Genomic DNA, 24,410 nt, shown 5'->3' with positions numbered 1-24,410 from the left:
AATTAACAATTCTCATAAGTGCCCATATCCAGCCTGTTAGTCTCCTACCTGCACAGGAGAGAAATCCTTTCTTGTCACAGATGGTCCTATGTATCTTTCTGCTAAAGGAAACCTTGTCTAATATCCTGGGTTAGTTGGACTGTCACAAACAAGGGTTCTCAGAGGACATTTATTTCATGAGGCAGTATTTGAATGAACTCCCTAGAGCATGCAGAATCATTTCTAGTATTGAGAGCCTGTTTCAGGTTGGGAGGAAATGCACAGAAATTCTGAGAGCCCATCTTTCCTAAATGGCCAAACTACTTCAGTTGGCACTTTAGTCTACACACACAGATAGAAGCTGTTGGTTATCCCTGTCTTTGATGTTTTGATCTTCACCTCTGGCATGGAATGCATAATTGCTTCATTCTGACTTGAATGTTAGCCAGGAGCCCTGTGGACCAAGATAGTGCTCAGGGATTAGGCACTCTCTGTACTTTTCAGATACTTCTGCTGTTTGTGCACACAAAATAACCAGCTGAGTCCCCAACAAAGAACAGATTCCTATGGAGGAGGAAACCCCTAGTTAGTGTGACATGTATGTAATTTGTGCTTTTTGGATATTCCCTCTCCAAGACATGGTCAAGGCTGGACCATTCCTATGAGAGAATCTCAGGGACCAAAATTCTTCATATGCTGTTAATGCCCTCTGTTTATCTTGGATCCCTTTCCAAAAAGAACATTGCCACTAATATCATGGAAGACCTGTCTTTTTCTGCCTCTAAATGTCTCAAGCATGTATTTTTAGAACTGACCAATAACAGGATGGATGGATGGATAGACAGATAGATACATAGATACATAGATAGATACATGAAAGAAAGGAAAGAAGAGAAAGAAAGAAGGGAAGAAAGAAAGGAAAGGAAAGGAAAGGAAAGAAAGAAAGAAAGAAAGAAAGAAAGAAAGAAAGAAAGAAAGAAAGGAAAAAAGAAAGATAGGCTGATTGATGGATAGATAGATGGACGGATAGTTGGATGAGTAGAAGGATGGATGGATAGATAGATAGATGCATACAAACTTCTGGACTCACTGGTAACAAAACATTCTACTAGTTGCTTAGAAAACCTACAATTGTAGGAAGTCAAGCTGTTAAAATTACTCAGTATTTTGTTTCTAGTTGTGCTATGAAAGTTAATCATTTTGACTGCTTAGACAAGTCTTTACAACCTGATTCTAATATACAAGGATATTTTGGCTTGGCTAAGCCTGGATCTGCTACAGAATGGAAGATATGTAACACTGAAACATACTCATGGGAAATGCAAACACATTTTCACTTACTTATGATCAGCAGTGACTTACATGGGAAAACCATTCCACTTAAAATTCCCCAAAAGGTGTCTTAAAATTTCAAAATAAACAAAAGCCTAATTCATGACTTTGGTAACTGGTCTCTGCTGCTTCTGTTAGCTTAAAGTTCTAAACAAATGCAGGGGGAAAAAAGAGGAAATAAACATTTACCCCACAGTTCACTACTTCTAGCTGGATGCCACTCTGACATTTGCATGTTTGAAAGGTTTTATTTTCTAATCTCAGAATCTCAAAGTTGAAAACATTCAATTTCATAGAGTCCAACCTTCCTGCTAATGCTGGAGTGACTTTCTTTTTTTAAGTTTATTTATTTATTTTGAGACAGTGCACGCAGGGGAGGGGCAGAGAGAGAGAATCCAAGCAGGCTCCATCCACACTGTCAGCACAGAGCCCGATGTGGGGCTCGAACTCACAAATCATGAGATCATGACATGAGCTGAAACCAAGAGTCAGACACTTAACCAACTGAGCCACCCAGGTGTCCCTGGAATGAATATCTTGAACTTACCACCTTACAGTCTGCTTATTGATACTCTAGATGAAGATATCACATGCCCAGGCCATATAAATATGCTATGCTGCTGGCCATTCTGCCATCTATTTTCAGTAAAATCCTGAAGTAGGTGCTGAAGTCTTGGGAACTACTCCTTGAATGAAAAATGAACAGCCAAGTATACCCTAGGGGTCTGGAACCTAACTCTCACCATGACACCTGTTTTCTTTATAATACAGTTAATTATACAGATGTGCCCTAATCATGTGAGTTGGTGGTGAATTTCATAACAACACTTGAGTCATCTATAACCTCCCCCAACATTCTATTATAAATACAGTTATTCTTCAGGAAACATGTGAAAATTTGTAGAAAACTTTAAGCATGAAGATATTTGTCATCTTTTTTGTTATAATAAATTGGAGTAATAGTAGAGGAATAATAAGACTATCACAGTATATTCACTACCCCAGCTCTAGGCAGAATATTGCCAGAATATCCACGCAGGTATCAATCAGAAGGGCACCAGCCCCAGTTCCACACAAAAACAAATCCAGTAAGTAGAAAACCATGTGACCTCAAGGGAGCATTCTTATGAGATGTTGTCAGTTAAAAAAGCAAGATATGGCCTTGAGTGTGCATAATGATTACATGTGGGTAGACACATCTGTGTGGGGAGAAACCTGAAGGAAATATGTCAAAATCACAATTGGGTTGAAATTATTTCATCATGAGTAAGACTTCTTTTCTCCTTTCAGATTTTTCTTTTACATTGTTTTATGTTTTTAAAAATTGCTTTAAGAAAGCAAATAAAATGTTCTACAAAGTTAATATTTTTAAAAGCCCATTGTAGAGATAAAGAATCCAATTGGATTGTTTCTTGAAATTAAAGGGCAGCCTCCTATTGGCCCTGAACTTAGGTTTTCTTTTAATTGAATATTTGCCTTTATCTCTCCTTCCTCTTTACCAGATAGAGTAGGCACACACCATAGGGCACAAGCCATCCCCCAGTGCCTGTATCCGTTCATAATGATTCTTTAATTAGGGCCCATCAAAGATGAATAATTATTTTACATCTTTAATCACACTGCAGATAAGCTTATCAGTTTACTATATAATTAAATTATATATAAATATCTGTATGGCAAAAAAAAAAAAAAGTATCCACTTATGTTTGACTCTGAATAGGCTCTTTCCAGAAGGCACAAACCTGTTATGGTGGTTGACTTTGAGGAGAACTGGGGATTGGGAGTTAGGAGTGAGAGATAGTTAATTTTTAGGATCCTTCTATAATCCAAGTTGGTTTTTTTACCATATGGAAGAAGTTTAAGAATGGTAACTGAAGCAAAACAATTATTAGGATTAGACTGTTGATCTACCTTAACTCTGACCTCAACCCCCATGATTAGGTTGCTTTTGGTTTTTCCAGTTCCGGGGGTGAGGTCAGTGTTTCAAAACTGTTTTTCTGTTCTGTGATTGTATCTTCTCTCCTTTTCTGACTTTCTGAGGAGGTTCCAGACTTTGTCAGAGACTCTTCTGTTTTGAGGGCTTGGCTGCCCTTGCTGCAAACCTAATTAGCTCTTTTTTTTCTTCTTCTCAAATGCTTTTCTTTTTTATAATGATGAAGGAGCTTTTTGTTCTCACGAACCTCATTTTGGCTAAAAGAAGTAACTTCTAGGCAAAAAGTCCTACCTTAGGGAACAAGATACATCTTTGATTTAGGACACTCCTAACCTCCCTTGAGGGTGCTCTACTCCCACAAAATGGCAACACACCCAAGCTCTGGAAGATGAACAGGAGCTTCCGCATGGCTTCACTCTCGTTGCTTTCCTGTCTCCTGTGTGATAGTTGCAAAACTATGGCAGACATCACCTTTAAATGCGTTCATAGGGTGGATACCTACGCACCTGTTTGGGATTAATCTTTTTGTTGAAAGTGAATGTTGGCAATGGACTAGAAAGTGAGATCCTGTCCATGTTTTCTTAGGGATACACTGACCTGATGGTTTGTATTTTTGAATGAATGACCATGGCTTAGCTCAAGAACTGCCCTTAAAGTACTTTCATGGTGAGGCAGCTTTAAGGAATTCCAGATGAAATCTTTTTTCTTTTTTTTCTAAAATTTTGATCAACCTAATTTGTAAAGAGGCCATGAGCAGTAAGCATATTGCCTTTCGGTCACAGAGTGAGTAGGTGTCAGATTTCTTCTCTGTTCTTAGAAGCTTGCCCAACCCACTCGGCTTTTTCTGTGATGCCTCTGTTCTCGAAACTAGGTAGACTTTCGTTCATCTGCTGATGAAGGACCATAGAGGACCTATGAAGCAGGCCCTCTTCCAGTGTAACAGGAAAGCTGGCCTCTGTCCATAGGGCTGTGTGTCCATCCCATCTACCACATGCCAAGGGATTCTGGCATTTCCCAAAGTCTCCTTAGGAGGCTATGGTAGAAATGCAGTTCTGTTTCAAGACAAATTTCCTTCCCTTGTGGTTCTCAGAGATCATCTGAACCTGTTGCTGAGTAATGCTTTGGGAATTTCTCCTGCATCTCTATGTCCCCACCTACCCCCTGCCCACCCCCAACTACTGCTCTGTTGATTCACTATTTTGATTTTTCAGAACCTATTTTAATTTCTTCCTTATCACGGTTTCCTAGATTTTTTTAATTCTTTGATTAGCTACCAACTTCTAATTCTTCCATTTACTTATTCTTTTTCATGTCTTCTGAGCCAGAACTCACACAGTGAGCTGTATTTTGCATATCAAATATACTTAAGGGGTGCCTGGTGGCTCAGTCAGTTGAGTGCCCAACTCTTGATTTTGGCTCAGGCCACAATCTCATGGTTTGTGAGTTTGAGTCCCGCATCAGGCACTGTGCTGACAGTGTGGAGCCTGCTTGGGGTTCTTTCTCTCCCTCTCTCCCTGTCCCTCCCCTATTCGTGCACGCATTTTCTCTGTCTCTCTCTCTCAAAATAAATAAATAAACTTAAAAAAAATGTATTTAAATGACATTTTATCTCGACTGACCATATGCTTTAAGACCTACGAAAGGAAAGAGAAAAAAGGTATAACTGGGATTATGGTTCTAATTTTGCTATGGTAATATCTCCAATCATTATTTTTATTTTCAACAAATTTGGTTAGTATTTGTGACTCAAGGGAAGCCCCAATTAGTCATTTAGTTTAATTGTGTGTGCCTATATATATAGGCATATATATACACATATGTGTGTGTGTGTATGTGTGTGTGTGTGTGTGTGTGTGTGTGTGTGTATATATATATATATATATATATATATATATATTAAGTTTATTTATTTATTTTGAGAGAGAGAGAGAATAGGAGAGAGGGAAACCCCCAAGCAGGCTCCACACTGTCAGTGCAGAGCCCAACATGGTGTTTGAACTCACAAACCATGAGATCATGACCTGAGCTGAAATCAAGAGTTGGATGCTTAACTGACTGAGCCACCCAGGTGCCCCCACTGTATTTTTTATTTTATACATTATTCAGTCTCTTTTTCTATCTTTGTACATAAATCTATTATATTTTTGATCACCTACCATATATGTGTGTGTCCCTGAACTTGAATAATATATTGTATCACCACCAGTATATACTAAATCCATATTTTATTACAAGCTATGGACGGAGATGGTGGGGGTCAAAAACATTGGCTGATGGAATTATTCTTAATGAGCCTGACAGGAAGAACTTAGTACAGAGATTTGGGCTGTAGGTACAAAAGCAGGCCAGAGCTGCTCAACACAGAGAGAGATCCAGAAGAAAATCAATAGTGTTTCTATCTAATGCTCAAGACTGGGTTTGTTCCTTAGGGTTCTAATCTATCTCCTGAGCTTCCTGCCCTGGCACTGAATCACATTTCCCTGGCACCGTGCTATGGTTTTAACAATGGACCCTTTAGAAACCAGCATTAATTGGTTTCTGACCTGGAGGTCCTTACAAAATGTATGAGTCTGTGTGCCCCAGCGACTCTGTATATCTCCCAGAGCCATCTACACTGTTTGCACCAAACTTCTTGGGTTGTTCCAGCTCCTGCGAATATAAATGTAGCCAATGTGTTTGCCTCACATTTTTCTTCTAGAATGTGAGATATTTATCATGTTTTCTGTTAACAAGTACTATCCTAATGGCTTATATGTGAGGGTAGTTCTTGGACAGGAACAAAGTTTAGAGTCTGGTTTCTCACCTTGGAATTGAGTTGCTTGAAATGCCTTAGCATCTGCAGAAGTGGTATTCCCTCTAATCTTACCCCCCGACACACACACCACCTACTTCCTTCAGAGGCTACAGTTGGACATAATCAATTAAAATGAATATTTCCCTTTCCACCTTTATGACTGGTAGTTGGAATCCTATTCTTCAGAAATAAATCACTCTAGAATTTTCTTTTCTTAAGCAACATGAAATGAAACTAAAACACCAATTTTCACAGTATCTTTCAGTGGATTAAATAACCAGGTCCTGGAAGTGGCAAGATATTAAATTATCTGGACTCCAATTTAAGGAGTCCTATCTTTGATAATCTATAGTCACCTGGCTTAAAGGTGGCATTAGCTATGTCACATTTAAGCCATTTAAGCCATGGCTGTTTCTATAAAATTTTCCTTCAGGAAATTGTCTTTTTTACCCCTGTCTTAATTTTAAATATTTTAATACAATGAGCAAGACAAACACACATACATCAAGAAAGTAACGCACACATAAATACACAGAGAGCTTAGAACCACTTTCACATTTCTTTACATTAATTCTCTGAGAATACCAATGTTCCTGGCATAGCCAGGAATAGGATGACACTTAAAACTAAGAATGGAGGAGATCTATAGGTGTTTTCCCCCTTTAAAACTAATTTTTTGGATATGAGTTACATTAGAGAATTGGGAGTATACACGCATTTGAGATAGCTGGTATTTTGGGCCTCATACCCCCAAATTCTAATTCAGCCATCTGGTGTGTAAACAAGGATTCTCTTTGTCAACAAATGTTTATAGAATGCTTATGATGCACCAGGCATTGATCTAGGCACTGGGAACTCAGCAGTAAATAAAACAAAGTTTCTGCCTTAATGGTGCTCATATTTTGGTGGAAGAACAAAGACAATAAAAAAATGGAAACATAGGTGCACCTGGGTGGCTCAGTCAGTTAAGCATCCGACTTCGGCTCAGGTCATCATCTCACAGTTTGTGACTTTGAGCCCTCGTCAGGCTCTGTGTTCACAGCTCAGAGCCTGGAACTTGCTTCAGATTCTGGGGCTTCCTCTTTCTCTGCCCCTTCCCCCACCTCAAAAATAAATAAAATTAAGAGAGAAAGACAGATACCATGTTTTCACTCTTAGGTGGATCCTGAGAAACTTAACAGAAGATCATGGGGGAGGGGAAGAAAACAAAAAGTTAGAGAGGGAGAGAGCCAAACCATAAGAGACTCTTAAAAACTGAAAATAAACTGAAGGTTGGTGGGGAGTGGGAGGGAGAGGAGGGTGGGTGATGGGCATTGAGGAGGACACCTGTTGGGAGGAGCACTGGGTGTTGTATGGAAACCAATTTGACAATAAATTTCATAAAAAAATAAATAAATAAAAGAACTGCAAATCATTCTGTAAACACGAACAGTTACAAAAATAATTTTTAAAAATTTTAAAGTAGACATATAGCATGTCAGAGAGTGTGAACCCAAGGGATAAAGAAATGAGGGGGATGAGATAGTGATTTCACTATGGGTCTCGGAAGACCTCTCTGACATTTGAGCAGAGACCTGAAGGGGTGAGGGAGAGAACCATGGCAAATCTTCCCAATTTACATATTTTACTCTGAATAAAATGGGAAGCCAGTGGAAGTTTCTGAGCAAAGGAATAGCGTGATCTGACTTTCATTTTAAAAGAGGGAAACAAAAATAGAAATGGCGATGATAATCTTTCTGAGATATGATGGTGGCTCAGACCAGGATGATAAGTGCACCAGGTGTTATAATGTTCCTCAGATACACTTTCAGAAACAGCAATCTAGAGAACTGCCTCCCAAATCTGGATGTACATCAGAATCTCCTAAGCATCTTTTAAAAATATAAATCCCTGTTCCCCATTCCAAACCTACTGGAACAAAATCTCTGGAGTGGGCCCAAGAATCATCAGTTTGACACCAGTGTGGCTAATTTATCATCACCTACCCAGGGCTATTTCAGAACATCCTCAAAGCCTCTAAATGTTAATAGATTAACAAGGGAGATAGTTCTATAACAAAATATCAATCCTTCCTCCATAAAGAATTCTAAAACTTGGGGAAAATACCTTAAAAAATTGTTTGAAGGCATAGAGAACAACCTGTACAGCCAGGACTTGAAGCACCAAGATCTCAGAGTAAAAGGGAACACATGAAGGGAAGCTTACATTTTCTGGTTCTTTTCCCTTTTGAAAAATTCACAGAGTGGATTATAGAAACCAAACAGAAATTAACAGCATAGAGCTTACAGCAGTCATTGGGATAGGAATATAAAATTAGGAATTCAAGGCTGCCAAGGTAGCCATGGGTTGGGATTGATTCAGGATCCCAGGACAAAAGAAAAAAGGTCAGAAGTGAACCTGACTTTCATGTGCAATTATCCCCCCAAAGCATTATCTGATTCCTGAGATATGCATGTTTGTAGCTAGAACCAAGTAGAAAATCAGCCACTGGGTCAAAAACTTCAGTAGTTTCATGGTCCTGGAGTGAAAAGTTGGGGTTCAAGCCCACAAAGCAGGAGATACTTTCAACTGAGACCAGTAAAAGAGCTGTGACGTAAGAGTAAGGGAGGAAAATGGAAATTGGCTAGCATCAATTAGCCAAGGTGATCTTCATACCAGAAGAAATTAAATCTACACTAGAAGAAGAAAGCATAGTCCACAGCCTTAAAATTTTCCATATGTAGTCTGTCATCAATCAAAAATAATACAGGTTGCCAAGAAACAGGTGACCAAAACCTAAGAAAAAAATAAAATAGGCGTTAGAAACAGATTCAGAGATGTTCTAGATTTTGGAGTATCAGGTACACGCACACCGTAAAATAACTGATTAATATGTTCAAGGGAATGCTGAACATATGAAAAATTTCACCAGAGAAATAAAAATCTATGAAAAATAATCAAATGAAAATTCTAGAACTGAAAAATACAACAGAAGTCAAGGATCTGTTCATGAGTTTAACAACAGATTAGACACAACAAAAGAGGAATCTGTAAAATGGAAAAATAGGTCAGTTACAAATAAGATTGAAAAAAGGGGGGATGGAAAATACAAAAAGAAGTACAAGATACATAAAGAGAACAGTGGAAAGGTCTGGTGTGTGTATAATTGGAGTACCAGGAGTAGAGGAAAAAGTATGAGTATATTGGTCAAGAATTCTCCAAAATTGATGAAAGACATCAAGCCACAGAGTCAAGATTTATAAATCTCAAACCAAAAAAAAAAAAAAAAAAAAAAAAAAAAATACGGATAAAAGAAAACCACACCTATTATTGTCATAGCAAATCTGTTAAAAACCAAAGTAAATACAAAATCTTTAAAGAAACTAGGAAAAATGAGATTATTATCAAAAGATCAAAAGACGTATTAACAAACTGACAATTGATTTCTCAACAGAAAAACTGAAAGCTGGAAGACAATGGAATTATTTCTTCAAAGGGCAGAAATAATATGACTGTCAATCTAGAATCCTAAATCCATTGAAAATGTCCTTAAATAGTGAAAGCAAAATAAAGATATTTTAATACAAACAGACCAATAGTAGAAAAAAATACTTAAAGGGACTCTTAAGGCAGAAGGAACAATCCAGATGGAAGTATAATTGAGAAAAGAATGATAAACTTTAAGAAGAGCAAATATGTGGTAAAATATAAATGGATACTCTCTAAATTCATAAAACCACTCAATGTCTATCAACTGAAGAATGAGTAAATTGTGGTAAATTCATAAAGTAGATACTATAAAGCAACTGAATTACAGCTACCTACAACTAAAATCTCTCAGACATCATACTGAGTAAGAGAAACCAGACACAAAAGAATAAATATAATGTGTGGTTCTATCTTTATAAAGGAAAAGTAAACTATTGTGACAGAACTCTCCATAATGATTATATTTAGAGGGCAGGAAATGACTAAGAGAGGCCACAGGGGAAGATTCTAGAGTGCTGGTATATTCTATATCTTGATAGAGATGGTGTTATGTGTATAATTTTTCTTTATAAAAATTAATCAGACTGTATACTTTAATCTTTGTGCACTTAAATACATGTTGTATTTCATTTTTTAAATTTTTTTCTGAAAAAGAAAGAGAATAAAACAGTTACATTTATAATACCATCAAAAAGGATAAATTACTTAGAAGCAAACAACCCAGGAAGTGAAAGGTGTCTATATGGAAAACTACAAAATGTTCCTAAAAGAAATTAAGACACAAAATGGGTGAAAAGACATCACCCATCATTTAGTGTTTGTTAATTGATTGAAAGACTTAATATTGATAGATATCAGTACTACCCAAAGCAATCTACAGGTTTAAAGTAATCCCTACCAAAATTCCAAGAGCATTTTTTTTCAGAAATAGAATAATCCATCCTAAAATTAATATAGAATCTCAAGGAATGCAAAATAGCCAAAATAATGTTGAAAGAAAAGAATAAAGTTTGAGGTTTCACATTTCTTCATTTCAAACCATTATAAAGCTATAGTAATCAAAACTGACAAGAAGTGTGATATTGGAATAAAGACAGATTTATAGACCAATGAAATAGAATAGAGAACCCAGAAATAAACCCTGACATACATGGTTAATGATTTTTGACAAGAGTACTAAGATCATTCAATGGGAAAGGACAGTCTTTTCAACAAATAGTGCTAGGAAAGCTGAGTATTCAAATGCAAAAGAATAAAGTTGGATGCTAATTTTACATGATACACAAAAATTAATTCAAAGTGGATCAAATATCTAAATGTAAGAGCTGATACTATAAAACTCTTAAAACATAAGGACAAAAGTTTATAAATTGTGTTTGGCAACAATTTCTTGGATATGACACCAAAAGCATAGGCAACAAAAGTAAAAATAAATTGGATTATATTAAAATTAAAAACTTTTGCACAGTAAAGGACATAACAGAGTGAAATGGTATGGGAGAAGACACTTGCAAATCATATATCTGATAAGGGGTAATATCCAGAATATATAAAGAACTCCTACAACTCAACAACAACAAAAAACCAACAATTAAAAATAGACAAAGAACTTGAACAGACATTTCTCCAAAGATGATATACAAATAGCCAACAATCTCATGAAAAGATGCTCCAGATCATTAATTGTGAGGGAAATCATGAAGGAAATCAAAACCACGAGATACCACCTTACATCCATACAATCGCTACAATAAACATTAAAATTAAAAAAATATGTGTTGATAAGGATGTGGAGAAATTGGAACCCTTGTGCACTTTTGGTAGAATATAAAATCGTGTGGCCACTATGCAAAACACTATGGCCATTCCTCAAAAAATTGAAAGTAGAATTACCACGTGATCAAGAAGTTCTTCTTCAGGGTACATATACAAAAGAATTGAAATCAGGATCTCAAAGAGATATCTGTACACTCATGTTCGTGACAGCATTATTCACAATAATTATAGTCAATAGTCTTAGACGATAGTCTTGACAATAGTCAAGAGGTGACACAACCGAAGCATCCATCAATGAATAAATGGGTAAACACAATGTTGGTATATCCATACAATGGTATATTATTCAGCCTTAAAAAGGAAAGAAATTCTTCCACATGACACAACATAGATGAACCTTGAGGACATTATACTAAGTTAAATAAGCCAGTCACAAAAATACAAATACCATATTGTCACACTTATATGAGGTCCTAGAGTAGTCAGAATTTACAGAGGCAGAAAGTAGAATGCTGTTTGCCAGCAGTTATGGGGAGGGAAGAATGGGGAGTTGTTAATGAGTGCAGGGTTTCAGTTTTGCAAGATGAAAAGAGTGCCGGAGATTGATTATACAATATGAATGTACTTAACACTATTGAACTACACTAAACAATGCTTAAAATCGTAAATGTTATGTGGATTTTACCACAATTAAAAACATTTTTTAAAGCAAGAAAACAGAGAACTTTTGAATCCAAACTTAGCTGCCCATGAGAATCGTTTGGAAATTTTAAAAAATACAGAGCAGTCACATTTTAATGCAAATTTGCAATAACAAAATGTAAGTATGACTAATGATTCATTTATGCATAAAATTTCAAATAATGTGACTCTCTTGAGAGTTTAAATGTTAAATAAGAATCACAATATCAGCTCTGGGAGGCCAAGGGAACTATAAATGCCAGGTGGCAGTGTTAACATTCGCTGGCAAACAGAAATACAGTATACTGTGGGAAAAACGAATCAAGATTTGTAAGTTTTGAACCATGGAATATTGTCAAGAATGTACCCTTTCTGTAAACAGCACCATTCTCTATAGGATTCTAGGCTCCTTACTAGACAATTTGATCAAGTATATCTAGGGTTGAATCCAAGCAATCTTTTTTTTATATATATTTATTTTTTATATTTATTTTTTCTGAGACAGAGACAGCGTGAGCAGGGGAGGGGCAAAGAGAAAGGGAGCGAGAGAATCCCAAGCGGGCTCCATACCATTCAGCACAGAGCCCAACAATGACATGGGGCTTGATCTCACAAACCATGACCCAAGCTGAAATTCAGAGCTGGATGCTCAAGTGACTGAGCCACCCAGGAACCCCCAGGTAATCCGTATTTTTAAAGGATCCCTTGGATTTCTAAGACTAATGGTGTGTATGTAGATAGAGATAGAGAGAGATTATGTCTTAGGCTATGAGGATATAAGATGAAGCAAAAATATAATGACCACAAGGAGCTTATTTTTTAATGAAGAAGTCAGATGATGAAATAAATGGTTACAGTAAAGTACAGTTACAACGGAGGGTACTGTATGTGTGATAAGGAGTATATGGCATTTGGGGAGCACATATCAGGCACACTTCACTGTAGGGGTATATGAACTGGTACCCAGTGGATGGGAAGAAACCAACCAAAGAAAGAGGGGGAAAGTAAGAGTGTTTCAGTAAAAGGAAATGGAGAATGGGTTGAGACCTAGAGCAGAGAAAGAAAAAACATGAATTCAGAGAACTGAAGTGAGTTCAAGGTGAGTGAAGTTCAGAGTATGGGTGGGGAAGTAGTGATGGGTAAGTTAATGGATGGAATAAGGCCAGGTCAGGGAGGACTTGACAAGCCTTGTAGGGAAGCTTGGCCATTATCCTAAGAGAAAGCGAGGTGAGAGGAGGACCTCTCTGGCTGTAGCATGGAGAATGGAATGGATTGGAGAAGAGACAACAGTGGAGACAGAAGCTCAATTAGCTGTGGCAGCAGTGGTCCAAGTGAGAGGGGAAGACGCATGGGCCAGGGCAGTGGCCATGGGAATGAGATATTTAGGAGAAATAATCTATAGGTCTTGGTGAATGAATTAGATGTGAAGAAGGGGGGAAATTTTTAAAAATGAGTCCCAAGTATATGTAGCCTGGGTAGAAATTTGAATCATGGTACCATGCCGTGGTTGAAGGTTGAGAGGGAAGATATCACATCCATTTGAGAAGGCCAGATTTGAGGTGTCTGGGATGTCCACCATGCAGATGGTATCCAGTAGAAGTGTCTTAACTAGAGATCACCAGCTGGGCTTTGAAACTAGAACAGTAGATGAGGTTGCTCAGTGACTGCAGGACAAAAAGAGGAGATAGTAGAAGAGAAATCTAGGAAAATACTGAAGAAGTCTTTCAGAGGAAGCTTTGGAAGTGGGCGGAGAGGTTCGAGGACACCAAGAGGAGTGTGCGGAGTTGGAAGTCAAGAAAGGTGCTTCAAGGAGGAATAGTCAACAACGTCAGAGGCTTCCAAGAGAAAGAGGAACATCCGAAGGTACCTGTTGGATGTAGCAGTGCAGAGCTCATTAGTAATCAGGCCAAGGGTTTGGGTGAGTGGTGGGAGCTGATGCTGGGTTAGTAAACGGAAGAGTGAGAGAGGTGGGTGTGGGGGACTTGAGTGCAGACAACCATTCTGAAAACTCTTGGCTCTGAAAGAGGGGATGAGGGAGGATGGGGGGCTGACAGGATGCTTGCTTTTGCTTTGGGGGGTATATTTTAAGGTTGGTGAGGCTTAGGCCTATCTAAATGGTGACAGAAAGGATCCAAAAGAAAGGGGGACCATTGAGAGTGTTCACCGGGGAGTGAGCACAGGCTGCGGGTCTGGCTCCACCACTGACTGAACTTGAATACATCATTTAATCTGTCTGGGCCACAGCATCTTTATCTGTACCTTGCAGGGTTTTTCTGCAATTACGGTTTTCAAATTGCACTCCTCAGAACTGTCTGAGAGCACTCACATTTCAACTTCAGCCACAGCGGCCTTGACCTCTCTTGCGTGTTTTTAAATAATGTTTTTTATTTTTAGCAATTTAATACATGTACATACTTTGAGAAAGCAAATGGTAGTAAAATAATTATTTTAAAAAAATTGCAGCCCCTGTCCATACCTCCTCACTCTCAGCCACTCCCAATTCTTGTGTTATTTATGCCAATTTATGTAAAATTCTTATCTCCGTGTTTCTCCCATGTAGACATCTGTTGATTTCTGACCCCTCCTATACCCACTTGCCCTGATTCTGTTCCCGTCAACATAATGCTACCTCAACATTTGGTTAATAGTGTTTTCATTATTATAAGCATGCAAATAGTGCCCAGAGACTGTCTCCTTTTATGAACAACTTGTCATTTCTCCTGCCAGAAACATTTGCCTCTTTTGTCTCATTTACCCTGATTTCCAGTAATGATTGATATTTTTTCCTAAATCTCCTGCCATCTCAAAAACCTGCCAATATATTCCCTGTGCTGGTTTGATCAGAAGACTTCCCTGGAGACTCCATTTCCAGAGCCCCACGTGATCTGCCGTGGAGCCTCCTCCTGGGACTAGCTTTCACTCTTGCCTGTGTTGGAGCCATGCCTCCTGCTGCCATATCTTCTTTCTTGGTTTATACCCTTGTGTTGGTGCAGCCTGTCCTCTAATAGTAAGGGAGACTATGTTTTTGAGTACTGTATAACTGAAAATGTCTTTATCCTACTGTGCCATTTAATTGATGGTTGGCTGGTAACAGAATTTTGGCTCCCAAAAAACATTGCCCTTGAAAAATGTTAAAGTCATTATTGTATAGCTTCCATTTTGGTTTTTGAGATATCAGATGCTATTACAATTTGCTACCCCTTGGACCTATTTGGTTTTATTTCTCTTGAGAGCTTTTACATTTTCTCTTTATCCCTTCATGTCACAAATATGTGCCTTGTTTTGGTTCTTCCTTCAGCCGGTTTTCTTGGTACTTGGTAGGCCCTTTTGTTATGAAGATTCATATCCTACATTTCTAAAAACATTTCTTGCATTATTTCTTTTGTCATTTTCTCCACTTCATTTTTTCCATTTTCCCTTTAGTCTAGAGTTTCTTTTAGTTTAATATTGGACCTCCTGGCTTGACCTTCTAATGTTACTTTCCTCCTCCTCCTCCTTCTCTCTCTTTCCTCTCTCATGAGAGATTATCTTGGCTTTATGTGCAATTCTTCTACTTAATCTTTTTAGTTTAGCTATCCTTTATTTAATTTCCAAGATTGTCTTCTTTTTTATAGCCATTTGTTCTTGTTTCATTGATATAATTTCTTCTCTTCTCTCTCCAAGGACATTCTCCCCCAACTCTAACTATAAACCCTGCCTATCCTTGAATGCTCAGGTCAAAATCCATATCTTGTGTGAGGCCTTGTCCAATCAGTTCAAATCTCTTCCTTAAACATGAATTCTATGGCACTGTTATATTCCACACCATCTAATATGTGATTAAATTTGCATTTCTTGCTGTTGAGGAAATCAGTTTTCTCTCCCTGATCGCACTCTAATATTCTCAAGACCAAGGAAGCACTATTTAGTTGTTCTTTATCAGCCAGAGTGCCTTGTCTAGAATTGTGAATACAACAAGTGATAAATAAGTTCTTATTGGTTTAAAAAAAAATGGCCATCCTAATTCCACTGAGTCAGGCTGTCCCAGTTGGGTTATTCAAGAACAATGTTTTAGTGACTTTTATTGACTTTCCCATGAAACTCTCTAATTAGATTTCATAGAGAAAACACAACTTTCTTTTTTCACTAAATTTCGTTGGTTTAGGAAATATCTAATAAATTATGCAGTTGAAATAACCAAGAACAGTTGGCACAAGCATGATTGGAAACAAACAACATCTAAATCTCAGCTAACACATGACTCAGTTGGTAGAAACCAAAGGGTTTGAGCTTGCTGGAGAATACCCTGCCAGCCTTGAGTACTTGGTCTGCCAAAGAAAGAAGGGCATTCAACTGTCATATCATTTAAGCAAAAACAAGTCAAGAGTCTCTACTATACTCTATTCTTTGTGTACCAAGAAGAGGTATCTGGAAGAAAAGAATTTGTGCTCATCATCTCTCTTGAGTCTCCTTGCAATCAAGGGTATATATATACCTGACATAGATTAGTGCACAGCCTTTAGTCTTAAAACAGCACAAGTTTCACTGGCTCAGGGCCAATCATCTTGGTCTCCTTAGAACCCAGATCTACCCGTCTTAGCTGTACTTCCCCAGCCATCAGTCCACAAAGGGCCGAAAGAACTCTACTGGGCTCAGAAATCTTGCCTTTTCCATCTCCAGGATGGATCCCCCTTCCCCACCACTTCTACAACCATCACACTTTGGAAGACTCACACATAGATTCTTTCTCTTTCCTTCTCTCATGAGAGATTATCTTGGCTTTATGTGCAATTCTTCTATTTAATCTTTTTAGTTTAGCTATCCTTTATTTAATTTCCAAGATTGTCTCCTTTTTTTATAGCCATTTGTTCTTGTTTCATTGATATAATTTCTTCTCTTCTCTCTCCAAGGACATTCTCCCCCAACTCTAACTATAAAACAGCACAAGTTTCACTGGCTCAGGGCCAATCATCTTGGTCTCCTTAGAACCTAAAGAGGACATAACGTGTCCAACTGACTTCGGATGGCCCCTGCCACAGCATGAATCATTTTTTATACTAGTGAGTCAGGGAAACTTAGAAATCCTACTTTCATTGTGCTCCCTTAAGAAGGGTAACCTCTAAGTAGAGTTAAAATTTGTACTTCCTGGGGCTCCTGGGTGGCTCAGTCGGTTAAGCATCCGACTTTGGCTTAGGTCATGATCTGTGGTCTGTGGGCCTGAGCCCTGTGTCGGGCTCTGTGCTGACAGCTCAGAGACTGGAGCCTGCTTCGGATTCTATGTCTCCCTCTCTCTCTGCCTCTCCCCCACTTGCATTGTCTCTCCCTCTCTCTGTATCAAAAATAAATAAACATTAAAAAAATTTTTTTAATTTGCATTTCCTATTGATCATGCTGAAAGGACTGACACCACTTTATGGCTACTGTCAAACACAAACTTGAAGGAAGCCATCCCTGGCCATCACCCCTGAAAGAAAGAAGACTGTTCTGTGCACAGGGACTCAAGAAAACCCCCTAGAAAAATTCCACTGAAATATTGTATGAAGATCATGCAGCAGCAGAAACATCAACCTATCAGATGAGAGCTTCGTCTGTATAAAGCTGCACTGGAATCAATTCAGTTGAATTGGTTTCATGGTAACTTTAGAAATTCGGACGTATTCCCCTGGTGGTGGTTTAGAAGCAACAGAGGTCCCTGAGTTCAGTGAAAGAGCGTGCGTTTCCCTGTCTCTTCTGTGGCGATCCCACAGTCAAGTCATGAGCGAAGGCGGATTGCATTTTGGATTAATGATAAGAACAAATTAAAATAAAAATCACGCCAAATCCCCTTTGATGCATGCTCTTAATTTTTCTCCTCTCCTGCTGCATTTTAAATTTAAGTGGCATAGACTACAGCTATCCCCCCCCCCTTCCCCCACGCTGGGGTATTTGGCTTATTCTAGTTATTTCTTTTCTCTCACTCCTGTCCTCACTCACTCATGCATCGGCTGCACTGGGCACAGTCTGTGAGCCTGGGTGCTGACGGCCATGGGATCCAGGCTCCTTGCCCACCCATCCCCTTGCCTGGCTGTCAGGGCAGCAGAGCAATGACCTTGGCTCCCAGGCGGTCCTGGCAATAGCAGGCTGTCTGCAGACCAAGCCCCTCTCAGGGGGTAGATGTCCTCTCCATCTACCCCACGGCCTCCTCTGCTGTCTTCTTCTGCGTGTGGAAGGTTAGCTTTGTTTTTCTGACCTGGTTTTCCATACACTCATGGTCCTTTCCCCTGGAATCCAGAAGAGCATTCAAAAACCTCCTTCTATCACCTCCCTCTCTGTTCCGATGCTGAGCTCTTGAATCTGTGCTAGTTTCTTAGGTGGCATGGAGACATGAACTTCCACATGGCTGAAGGACAGACCCTAAAAAAGGCCTCATAGAGAAAATGCAGATAGTTAACACTAGTTGTATCATAGCCAAAATGTATTAGAGGCACCCAAGAAAGGACTGCCCCTGGCTGACCAGAGACAATTCCAGCTGGAGGCAAACTTTTTTAAAAATATGTTTTAGTGAGTTCTCTTCGAGTATTCTTCCCGCCCCCACCCCCACCCCCCTGAAAAAGATCTAGTGACTTCCTTCTCTTAACAAGCAGGTAAAAGAATTCCTCAGTCAGTCGCCATGGAACTGGGCCTTCTTCGGATCAGATAAGCCCAACACTTCACTACCTTCTGTCTAGAACCATCAGTTCCAAACTTAGCATGAGCAGAAGGAATAATCATCTATGATGTCAGACCATCGTGGGACATTTTCTTCAATGGACTAAAGCAATAGGTTGAAGAGCTATTTAATAGATGTTCCAAAAAACATAATAATAAGCAACCCCACCCCTTCCTCATCTGCTTTAAAAATGGGTATAGGGGAAAAAATGATCTGTCTCAACCCAAGAATATAATAACACTGCCTCTCTTTCCTTGTTTTAGGGAATGCTGTCGATTTTTTGGAGACAATGGCTTGACTTTGAAGGTGTTTTTTACCAAGGCAGCACCCTTTGGTGTTCTTTGGACACTCACAAACTACCTGTACTTACATGCAATAAAGAAAATAAACACTACGGATGTCTCCGTCTTATTCTGCTGCAACAAAGCTTTTGTGTTCTTGCTCTCATGGATCGTTCTCAGGGACAGGTTCATGGGAGTGAGGGTAAGTTCCTTATTCTCTGTCTTCCTCCCTCACTTGGTCATGTCAACCAAAACCTGCCCATTGGCTTGCTTACCTCCATGTGCTGCGTCATAAGCATAAACTGCTGACCACTTCCCTTCTGATTTGCAGCAGAAAAGGAGCCCCGGCAGAGGGCCTGGTTCTTGGTGCGCCTTGCAAACTCTCTTGCTTGCAAACCATACTAGACCAGCATTCATTAAAGCACCGTTCATTTCAAGCATTTCAGCAAGCATTCCCCAAAGTGTGTGCCAGTCGGGGACCCAACCTGGGGATGGTGATGCATTTCCTCTCTGCGTGCTTTCTCTCTCTCTACTGGGCAGCAGTGCCCTGCAGCCTGGAGCTCTCTGCTAACCCTATCGCTCTTTGCTTAGGACGCATCTGAAAGCCTGAGGATCCTTCCGCATCCACATATGCGCGCAGTCTTGGTAGACCCTTTGTCTGGACCGTGTGTACAAGCCAAAGTGGGCCAGATGCACTTAGGCTAAATCCAGACTGTGGAGGGCCGGTTTCATTTCCTTCACACCCCAGGCGAAGGGAGAGGGAAATTATATCCTGTGAATTACTTCTTGTTGTGAGATCCGAGACTTAGTAAATTCCGTCAAAATCTAGTCAACCTCAGCCAGTCAAATTTCCTAACAGTTGTGTGAAATATGATAAGTGCATTGTCAACTGTCAGCTGTAATAGCAAGGGACTCACCCTGAATGAAAGCACAAGGTGACAGTTCAGTTGACAGAGTCCTGGTAGCTTCTGCTCGCCTCCCTTTGGTGGCCAGGAGCTGATACTGCCCCATCACCTCCTTGCCACAAACAAGGACAAAAGAGGATTTGGCCACACAGCCCGTCCTCTTGTAGACAGGGCACATCGCTTACTCCTTCCTGCCCGTCAGGCCACGTGGGCCGGCCATGCAGCTGAGAGCCCTGTTGATGGGCAGCTCTGTGACCGTGAACCACACAGGCATCCAGCAAGGGGCAGGCTCCACTCCAGGCCCTCCACTTGTATCCTTTGCTCATTGTCCTGAGGACAATGACATCACCCTGATGGAGGATTCACACCCACCTAGTTACTCAAACAGCAGTGGGGACATGAGTCAACTGCTGAGTAGTATTTTTAGCTTGCAGTAGGGGGAAATTTTGTTTTGAGTCTCAGTGTTAATTTTGGAATTAAAACTCGCTCACTGTGCTACCACCCAGAAAAGCTTTCAGCAAATACATGATCTAATACTTCGCCACAAAAAACACAGGTGCTTCCAGCGGTAATCTGTCCAACAGCCTGCCTGCCTGGACTCTGCAGACTCCGATGTCCTGGAACCCATTGTGACTTCATTTGGCTGCCACATGCCAAGGGAATTCAGGAAACTCTTCGGCATGATTCTCATGTCCAAAGCAAATTCCAAATGAGACTCTGTTGATCGGGAAGAGAAACTTCAAGATGAATTCTGCACCAAAGCTGGATTTTTTTTTTTTTTTTTTTTTTTTTTTGAGGTTAAGAGAAGTAGGCTGGAAAATACTTGAAACCCTCCTAGACCCGTAGAGAACAATGTGACATACCCAGATCTTTTCTTTGTTGCTATTCATGGATAGGAGGGTTTTCTCCCATGACATCCCTTGAACTATGATCCTGTCTAGCCATCCTGGCCACTTGGTCAGTTTGGTCTGCGCTGACCACTATATACTGAACAAAATTTTGTGTTGAAGCCATCACTAGGCCAGCACTGAAAAGAAGGTCCCAGAAGCTGGTAGTGGCGATGAAATTTTGTAACCTGTAAAGTGCTGTGTAGCTGTGGGTCTCTCTAATAAGCATTAATCCTCTGAGAAGCATGTGACCCCCCTCCCCCATCCAAGAGCTTCCCACTCCAAGTCATGGTGTATTCCCCTCTTCCTGTCTTTAAGAATTCAGAGAGCTAGCAAAATCCGTGAGACCCCAGCAGCAGCCAGAGTGATGGAAAATCTCCCCCTTGATAACAGATGGGAAACCTAGGTCCAAGATAATATCTAACTGGTGCAAGGGTTCTTTTAGATTTCCCTCAGACTGCTGGGTTATCCAAGCACAAAATTTCCAGACATTGGAGGAAACTGACAGTGTTCCCCATCCTGGGGGCTGAGCATATGAGCTGGAGAATCTCACAGACGTTAAGACAAAGGAACACCAACCTTATGTTTGTGGGAACAGCCCGCCCAGAGGATCTGCGTTATAACGACAGTTACATCACAAGGGCTGTGGTTCCTGGAAAACATCAACTGGTCCAGGTCACATGGGCTGGCCAAGAAGAAGCAAACATATCTTCTCATGCTGGAGAGATCCTGGCCACTTAAGGCATCAGAGGGGACTGTTGAAAGCAGCCCACGTTGGCCATTGTGTCCCCTTTCTCCCTGGGCTTAGATGGGCTTTCCGTACGTCCCCCTGGCTCTCCAGATTCAGGGTTTCTGATGCAATAGGGAGATATTCCAGTCTAGAGTCAAACGACTAGGCTTTGGATTTTGATTCCACTCTTACAAGCTGTTGGGCCTTGAGCAAGTTACTTAACGTCTCTGAGCCTTTGTTACTTATTTTATAGGACAGTTGTGAGAATAAAATACGATGATGTGTGCTCGGCACATAATATCCAGTAACTGTTATCTTTCTCAGTGTTGTTATTTTGATCATTCCTTCTCAGTTGGAGGGGTTTGTTGGATCAGCTCCATTCTTCTGGTGACAGTCCCGGAAGCCGACAGATGTCTAGGGAGGCAGTTTTGTGTAGCAAAAGCAGCGGCTGAACGAAAACAGGTAGAACTTGGGGCATGAGGAAGGCCTCTGCTAAAGCCAAAGCCCTCCCAGCTGTGCTCAGCAGCTGGATAAAGAAGGCTTGCCTGGGTGAGACCCCCATCTCGGCAGAAACGGAAGATGATGTGATCTTCTGCTTCCTGGACATCTGTTCATAACAGCCCCCAATAGCTAGGGCTTTCCAGCCAGGAGGGAATGGGGCAGAAGCAAGACAGCCACCTGAGAGATCATTCACGTGGGCCCCCAAAGCCCAGCAGCACATCCCCGGGGATCCGTGCTTTTTCCCAGACCAGTTCCCATCTCAGATTCCAGCTGACGTTTTCAATAATGACAGTGCTCTCTTGGTGTCGCCTGAGGGGCCATCCCTGAATGGTAGCTCCACTTCCGATCTCGACTGCCTTCTGTTTGGGAGGCTGCCCCCTGCCACCTGAGCACAGCTGGGGGGAGCTGGGACACAGAGCACGGCGGGGGAGGGGGGCTGGGGGGGTCACTGGAGGGCTCACAGCCAGCCCCTTCCTGTTACACTCTTCTGAGTGGGGAAGAGCAGCCAGGAGCTGGGAGGGGAAGTGTTAGGGGAAGTATATTTAAAACGTGTCCTTTCCATTTCTCAAAATTGCCCCCAACTGTCAACATCCACAGTGCAGCACCCGGGGCTTGGTTGGGCAGAGGACGCGCGGCCCGTCGCGGTCTGGGCAGAGTGGAGGGCAGAGCCTGTCTGAGAGGGGGCCTGACTGTGGTGCTGCACCCACCTTTCCTCCTGGATGTTCGAGGGCTTCACCTCCATCCGCTCAGCCTGACATTGGAGATGGGGCAGTGCGGCCACGGAGGATGCAGGGCACATCACTGAGTTGCTGGAGCTCTGAATCCAAAGCCCCCGGGGCCAGGCAGGCTCTGGTGGGGTCACCACGTGAGGCGAGGCCATCAGTAAAAGGGTAATTGGCACCACACTGGCCTCGGAGTCTCCTGTGTCTAACTCTCCTCCCCTCCAGCTGGAGAAGAGATGGTGATCTCACCCTTCTTGGTCTTAGGGCCTCTGTCAGCCACCAGTCTGAAGCCCCAAGTCCCTGTTTTGGGACAGGTCAGTGGGCTACCTGGAGAGGGTGGTGGAAGGTGGGAGAAAGGAGGGCCGGGGGAAATTCGGCTGTCTACTTTTCTTTATTTCCTCCTCAAACCCCGCATTCTCCCTCAGGGACACCCCGATCTAGACAAGGGACATGTGAAACCACAGGACAGGCATGTCTGGCCTTGCTGGATAGTGATAAGAGCGCAAGCGGGGGGAGGGGCAGAGAAAGAGGGAGACACAGAATCTGAGCTGTCAGCACAGAGCCCGACGCGGGGCTCGAACCCACGAACCGAGAGATCATCACCTCAGCTGAAGTCGGATGCTTAACGGACTGAGCCACCCAGGCGCCCCTGCACGTATTTTTTTAAAGATAGAATTGGGATCTTGAAAGAAAATGTCAGGCTTGAGGGAGGACTTCCAGGTCCCTCCCCCCCCCCCAAATCCATAGGGTGCTTCAGCTCTGCCCTGCTCTTCGGGGGGTGTTAAGAGTTAGCTTAGCTCCAGCACCATGGGTGTGCCCCAGGCTCAGGGCTAGGGGTCCCATCAGGGCTGCTGGTGCCAGGAGAGTGGGGGCCTCACAGTGGAGCTCACAGGAGTCCCCTGTGACCTGTGGCAGGGACTCCGAAGAGGAGAACTGGAGGTCTGAGCCAGTGGGGGCGGGGGGGGAACCACAGTCCCCTGGTGCCACCTGTCAGAATGAAATCTTGGGGCCCGGGCTCCCGACTGCTGACTGGAAGGTTCTCACTCTTACCCCTCCAACCCCTTCCCTCCACTCTTTTGCACAGCTCAGCGCAGGCGGAAGCTTTCAGCCCTTCATTATTTACCCAGTAGGGAAGACAGAGCCAGAGGCTGGAGACCAGCCTTGTAAGTCTTCAGGAGAAAAGAAGCCCCTGACCCCCTTCATTTCCTTGAAACTTCAGCCCCAAGTTTGAAAGGGCTCAAATACCATTGGGGCTGCACCAAATCGTCTGAAACGCAGCTATTTTCTTCCCTCCTCCTTTTTGTCTAGTTATTTTTCTCTTCTGCGGACCTCCGATGCCCAGCCAGGTTAAACTGTTCCAAGCGGCATCTTTGCGCTGTGTGTGTCCCCTGGACCAGAAGCCGCCCTCTTTCCCTGCCGGCCTTTTCACTTGCCCCTCTCTTCTTCTGGAGGGGGGAAGAAAACCCCCTTACTGTCTTACGGTCTCTGTTTCTTTCCCTACGTGAGCAGTCGCACGCAGTATGGGTAGCATCTGAGTATGAAATAGATTCCGTGTGTGATGCGGGATGAAGCATCTGCCTAACAGCGAGTCACTAACCCAGAAAGGACAAGTAGGCAGACACGGGCCTGGCACTTCTCTAGCAGATGACCATCACCTGCTGTCTCAAGAGCCTCTGTGTTCTCCGGGCAGATTTATCATGACCCGGAAGTACTGCGGGAGGAACATACCAGAAGTTTGTAACTCAGGCTGCGTG

The 24,410-nt window shown here is 41.7% G+C and overlaps 1 protein-coding gene across 3 annotated transcripts in view; it reads left to right on the top strand.

Annotated features, from left to right (window-relative positions):
- The window catches only part of SLC35F3 (solute carrier family 35 member F3), a 402,008-nt gene that overhangs the window by 368,113 nt on the left and 9,485 nt on the right, over positions 1-24,410 (top strand). For all 3 annotated transcript variants that reach the window (XM_045437335.1, XM_045437334.1, XM_045437336.1), the window contains one exon: positions 18,894-19,113. In XM_045437335.1, coding sequence (XP_045293291.1) covers positions 18,894-19,113 — 220 coding nt within the window. The remainder of the gene's footprint in view (positions 1-18,893; positions 19,114-24,410) is intronic.

Source organism: Leopardus geoffroyi, chromosome D2 (genome assembly GCF_018350155.1).
Source record: "Leopardus geoffroyi isolate Oge1 chromosome D2, O.geoffroyi_Oge1_pat1.0, whole genome shotgun sequence".
Lineage (NCBI taxonomy): Eukaryota > Metazoa > Chordata > Mammalia > Carnivora > Felidae > Leopardus > Leopardus geoffroyi.
Note: the sequence above shows the minus strand (reverse complement) of the source record. Positions and strands in the feature narration are given on the sequence as shown.